This window comes from Ammospiza nelsoni, chromosome 1 (genome assembly GCF_027579445.1).
Source record: "Ammospiza nelsoni isolate bAmmNel1 chromosome 1, bAmmNel1.pri, whole genome shotgun sequence".
Classification (NCBI taxonomy): domain Eukaryota; kingdom Metazoa; phylum Chordata; class Aves; order Passeriformes; family Passerellidae; genus Ammospiza; species Ammospiza nelsoni.
Window position 1 is genome coordinate 152,423,578 of NC_080633.1, and position 6,000 is coordinate 152,429,577.

General features: G+C 46.8%; 1 protein-coding gene across 1 annotated transcript in view; it reads left to right on the plus strand.

Annotated features, from left to right (window-relative positions):
- The window catches only part of ADGRB1 (adhesion G protein-coupled receptor B1), a 208,388-nt gene extending 203,559 nt beyond the window's left edge, over positions 1-4,829 (plus strand). Inside the window, 1 exon segment of the mRNA XM_059471546.1 lies at positions 4,367-4,829. Coding sequence (XP_059327529.1) covers positions 4,367-4,564 — 198 coding nt within the window. The 3' untranslated portion in view covers positions 4,565-4,829.
- Positions 4,830-6,000: the final 1,171 nt, after the last annotated feature.

Sequence of the window (6,000 nt, forward strand, 5' to 3'; positions counted from 1 at the left end):
CCCAAATCCCCTCCCTCCACCTTAAAAATTTGCAGCTAAAATGAAAGTCAGGGCTGAATGAAGGAGACTCCCAGTGCCAGCAGGATGATGAACACCTCCAGTCTGGAGCTGGTTTTACTCCAGCTCTGAGTGTGGGTACTCCCTCCTTTCCCACCCCTCTTTATTTCCCTCCACAACCCTGGCACCAGGCAGGGACTGATAAACATTTCCCTCCTTCCCAGGAGCTCCTGGGCTGTGTCAGGCCAGAGTGATGCCTCTGTGCCTGGCTCCGGGTGCTCTCAGCCCCTGTCTGGGGCCAGCCCTGGCTGTCTCAGAGGCACGGAGCCAGCTCCAGTGCCTTTTCCAGCCAGATTACACATCCCTCTCTCCAGCATTTTTCTTTCTTTTCTGTGCACAGCTCAGTTTCCCCTCCTGTCTGCAAGGATTGCAAAGACCCCGCAGTGAAGCTGGAGGGAAATGCCAAGGTTGGAGCATGAGCCCAGTGCCTGTTTCCCTGTGCTGCTCAACTGGCCAAGACCCCTAAAAACTTTTTTTCCATATGGAGGGAAAGAAAAGGGGAGCTGTTCCCAGGAGGCTGCTACCAATTCCCAGGGTGTCCTGTGCCAAGAGGAGATTTTCTTTTGTCTCCCAGCATCCTTCCCAGAGCTCTGCCAGCCTGATTAACTTGCTCAGAAATCCCAGTGGGCACTGAGTCCTCCTGCAGCCAGCACCTCCCTCACAGCCCCACCAGAGAAGCCTGATCCTTCCCTGAGAAATGCAGAACTAAAAGCAAGTCTCCCTTCTTCATTTCTTCATTTTCCAGAGCTCTTTTTCATCTTCCAACTGTGAATAAACACCTCTGGAGTCACTAAGCCCACCACAGTCATGGGTGGATGTCACACTCATAAGGAGGATGGAAATCACCATGTGGGGTCAGACCCAAGGGCAGTTTCTGCCTCCTCTCCATGGCAGAGTGAAAAGGAGCTTGGAGTAATAAAAGGGCCAGGCTGTGGTGATGCATCTTCAAAAAGATCCCCAAAACTGCAGGAATTTGTGCCCAGAGACCCCTTGATGCAGAGTGGTGCTGCTTCACTGGAGAGCACCGAATGGATGCTGGTTTTGTGAGTGTTTCCATGTGCTTTTCATGAGTTTGGAAGTTTTCAGGATGGACAGAGAGCTGTGGAAAGGTGGCCTGGAGGTTGGCTGGGCACTGTGGGCAGGCCCAGCTCCCAGGGCTCACTCTTTGGTGCTCTGGAGTTCCTTTGTTGGAAGGGATGATCCCAATTTCCACCATCAGTGGTCCATTCCTATCATCCACAAGATGCTTCACAAACCTCTTTTACATCCAGCCATAATCTCTTTTAAGGCCTGAAGGTGGGAGTTTACAATCTTTCCTCCCACAGGACATCTCTATAACTTTATCCATGGCTGGAAACTGGCCACATTTATAATTTTCTCTTTATCCTTCTCTCAGGAAGCCCACAGAGTGCCCAGAATATTCAAGATGCAGGTGCAGAATGGAGCTGTTCACTGCCAGAATAATATTTCCTGTTTCTTAATTTTTTTCTCTTCTCAGCATCTCACAACATTTAATATCTGGGGTTTGAATAATTATTGTCACCTTTAGGTGGTGTTCCCCAGTGACAGGGCTGATCAGAGGCCGCTGCTGTAGGTGTGAGCTCATCATTTTTGTATTTTGTCAGGTTTTTAGGATTGTTTTCCTTCAATTTCTGTTCCCTCCCTGTGCTTGCAGCTCCTCTTGCTCCCTGGCCCATGGCAGGGAGGGCTCTGAGGTTTGCTGATCACGTTCAGGGTGCACGATCAGATCTGGGAGCATCCTCCCAGCATGAAGGAGAGGCTGAAGGTCGGGAGTGTGGCAGATGGAGAGAGACTGCTAAAACAGGCATTGGCTGCAGACAGAACCTGGTGCTGAAGGTGGCCATAAATAATGCCATCAAAAAAGGGCTCTCGTTTGAGGGGAAAAAACAAATTATTTATGAACTTCATGCATAAGATCACTTGTGCTGCTCTCTAATATAGCTGTGGACACCAGCAGCTTTGGAAACTTGTGGCATTACAGCAGTGGTGGGAGAAAAAAAAAATGTTTTTCATTGAAAAAAATTATGTCTTGACCAAGGTTGTTTTTCTTCACCTTTTGGGAAACTTAATTTCAATCCAATTTTTGCTCCATTTGTGCTTTTTTCTCTGTGTTCCTTCCTGCTGTATCTTTTCAGGCAGACTGATGGTCTCCAAAAACACTGTAGGTGGAAATTTCCCTTCAGGAAACTTCCAGCTTGTCTCATCAAGACACACACAAGAGTTAAATAGGTTTCCAATTTTAGCTGCAGTGGTTCTAAAATAAATTCCAAAAAAGATAATGGAATAAATAATGAATTTTAACACTTTTTCTGTGGCATTAGTATTAATCACTGTCGTGTTATATCATGGAATAAAGTAAGAATAACACCAGCAGCACAAGAAAAGTTCTGAATTGTAGAGTTTAATGAAAACCTCAGCTGTAGATTTCAAGAAATTGAGAACTGAGTGGTTTACATTTGAGCAATGCTTTTACACAACCTGATTTTTTAAAAAAAACAAACAACAATTCTCTTTGAAAATACTTAAAAACTTCTTTTTCTCCCTTTGAATGAAAATAATTTCAGAATGCTTTCACTTCACTTGGAGTTGTTTACCTGGTTTGTGCATTCCCCACCTTCTAACCCCCAAAACCTCTCACCCAGAGCCTTCCTCTTGGGAGCAGTGAGGTGCAGGACCATCTTCAAGCACATTTTATTTTTACACTAAAGTTTGAACAAGCAGAATTCCTGGCTTGGGTGATCCAAGGAAAGCTGCCCCTGCAGGGATAATTCCACAGCAGCTTTACTGTCAGCACTGCAGTGTGGAGCTGGGACAAACAACAGCCTGGCAAAAACATCTCAGAGAAGGACAAACTGAGGAGCTGAGGCTGCTGGATGAGCCTGCAGCAGATGGGGATGGAAGTTTCCTATGGAGCTCTCAGCAGCATCCTGGAGTGACCCCACAGCTTTTTGTGGCTTCATCTCCCCTCAGTCAATGCATTTTGGTGACATCCTCGAGCTGTGACACGTCCTGGTGGCACATCTGGCTCCTCACCTTCTCTGCAGGGTTTTCCCTCCTTGTTGTCATCCTCCATGAGCTGCTTTCCTCCCACCCTTCCCACTTCTCCTTTGGCAGGTGGCTCAAAAGGGCTCTGTCACCTCCAGGGAAGCCTTTGCTTTCCCAGTGCTGGAGTGTTTTTGTGCAGATAATTAAGTGTGAAAAGCATCACTGGTGTTTGGAGGGGAGAAGTTGAGTGAAACAACTCAGTTAAAACCTTTTATTTCTCTGCCCACTGAGGTGCACACCCATTTTCCATTCCCTCAGCCCTCCCCAGAGCCTTGTCTTGGTGCATGTCGGCAAAAACATGGAAAGATTTTCTGGATCAATATCCATGATGGGATGCTGGGGGGATACTGAGGGTCAATGATGCCTCCAGGGCTTGGTGTGGAGTTGGTGGAAATGTTTTCAGCCTCCAAGCTGAGCTCCAGCTCCTCAAGGAGCACAGATTTGGTTCCCTGGTGGAGCAGGGAGCAGGTTCTGCTGCAATTAAAGAGTCTACAAATAGGTGTGCATCAAATGCAATGGGTGTTCAGGAAGAGCTCATTGTAATCTGGATTTCACACGTGGGTTGGGTTGGGTTGGAAGAGACCTTCAAGATCTTATAGTTCTTTATAGTTTTTTATAGTTTTTTTTAAGATCTTAATAGTTCTTCAAGATCTTATAGATCTTACAGGATCTTAAATCCTGTAGTTCCACCTATAGTTATACCCCCTGCCATAGGCAGGGACACCTTCCACTATTCCAGGTTGATCCAAGCCCCATCCAACCTGGCCTTGGACACTTCCAGGGATGGAGCAGCCACAGCTTCTCTGTGAATTCCATTCCAGGGCCTCAGCACCCTCACAGGGAAGAATTTCTTCCCAATATTCCATCTAAATCTTCCCTCCTTCGTCTTAAAGCCATCACCCATTATCTTGTCATTACATCTGTGGAAGTAGAAAAAGATCTGATGTTCTCAAAACAACACTCATTTTTTCAGTAGCAAAAACCTCAGCTGAAGGCTGAAATATCCAGTCATTAAGTGATGGAGGTGGCAGTGGAATGAAAAACAGTATTTTCTTCCTGAAAATATACAGTTTGTACACTAAGTGTCATTTTCATTTATACCCCACTTTATTTTGTATGAGAAGCTGCACAGCAAAAACGATTTGTTGATACAAGAGGAGGTAAAATCATAGTATTTCTTGCATTTTGCACTAACTTTTCTTTCTTTCTCTCTCTCCTTTCTTACATTTCCCTCCTCCTGCAGCAAGAAAAACAGCAGACACCAAACAAGAGACCCTGGGAAGGCATCAGGAAAGTCCAGTCCCCGCCAGCATGGGTTAAAAAGGACATCGAACCTGTGGCACAGTCTCCCCTAGAACTAAAAACTGTAGAGTGGGAGAAAACAGGGGCCACCATCCCCTTGGTGGGACAAGACATTATTGACCTTCAGACAGAGGTCTGAGCAGCAAGGGAAGAAAAAGGACTTTTTTTTTTTCCAGAAAACAAAACGAAACACACAAAACAAAACCACGTTTTAAAGAAATGATTAAATTAAATCGGAACCGAGGGAGAGAAGTGTTTGGTTTCTTTTGAAACCTTTGGTAAGATGGAGTAACTTTTGTATTGTTCTCAGCAGAGAGGGGGGAATATTACTTTATAGAGTATAGTAGCTGTAGGTTCAGGACAACACGAACTTTCCCAGGCAGGACTGGAGGAGTGAGCCTGGAAGAGAGCGAGGAGGAAGAGGAGGAGGAGGAGGGTGGGGAGGGGCTGCAGGGGACAAGCCCTGCTAAGATGTTCTCGGGTCACTGCAGCACACCAGTAGCCCTCCTGCTCTGCCACAGGGAGATCTTGAAGGATGTCCAGCAGCCACCAGAAGATCAGGGTTGTTTGGGGACATCAAGAGGGGACACCTGTGGGAGCCACGCTGGGATGTGGCCTGGATGGGGCAGACCCATCCTGGAGGGACATCCCTGGCTCTCCCTCCTCTCCCTCGCCAGCTCATCCAAGAAGGAAGGAGATGGGACACGCCAAGAAGTGGCCACAAGGACATTGCCACTGCTGGGTGCCACGCCACGACCTGGCATTGGCGCACAGTCACAGAGGGTCCCCGCGGAGGGGAAGGTGGTGGCGTCACCCACGGCTGGAAAGGTGGAAAAAGGAGAGGTGGAGATTCCTCCTCTCATCCCTCCCCGGCGGAGGAAAGGACCAGCTCCAAATCTCCAAATCCTGCTCGCCCCATCTCCAGGGAGAGGGTGGAAGGTGGTAGACAACAAGACCAACAAGAAGAATGTAGGTCATGTCATTGACTGTTAAATAGATAAACTCAGCACGGGCCTTGCAAAGGTCCTCTTGGCCTCATCCTTTTTTTTTTTTTTCCTTTTTTTTTTTTTTTTTTGTTCTGTTATTTGTCCTTGCTTTCGGACTCAAATTTATCCCAAGCTGCCCCTCCCTGGAAGGCAGAGAGAGAAAAAAGGAAAGACAGATCTGCCACTGTACCTGGAGATATTGGTAAACAGAGACGTTGCCTTAGGACATTGAGACAAACTGACAACACGAATAACGTCCACTTGGAAACAAACAGACAAAAAAAACAAACAAAATAATCTATTTTTTCCTTCTTCTTTTCTTTTCTTCAATAAAAAGAGAACTTGAAACCCGAGACCTTTCCTTTCTTTGGCTCTTGTCATTTCGAATGCCTTTCTGTGCCGTAGGACTGCTCAGGCATGGGGTGAGGATGCCACCTGCTGAAGGTGGAAGGCAAGTTGCTCTGTGGAAATTTTGGGATGGTGGGAATACATAGCCCCTTCACTGCTGCCTTGCAATGTTTTCTTTTGCTTTATTCCATTTGGGTTTTGGTTATTTTCCCCTCCCTGGCTCTTCTCCGCCCTCCCCACT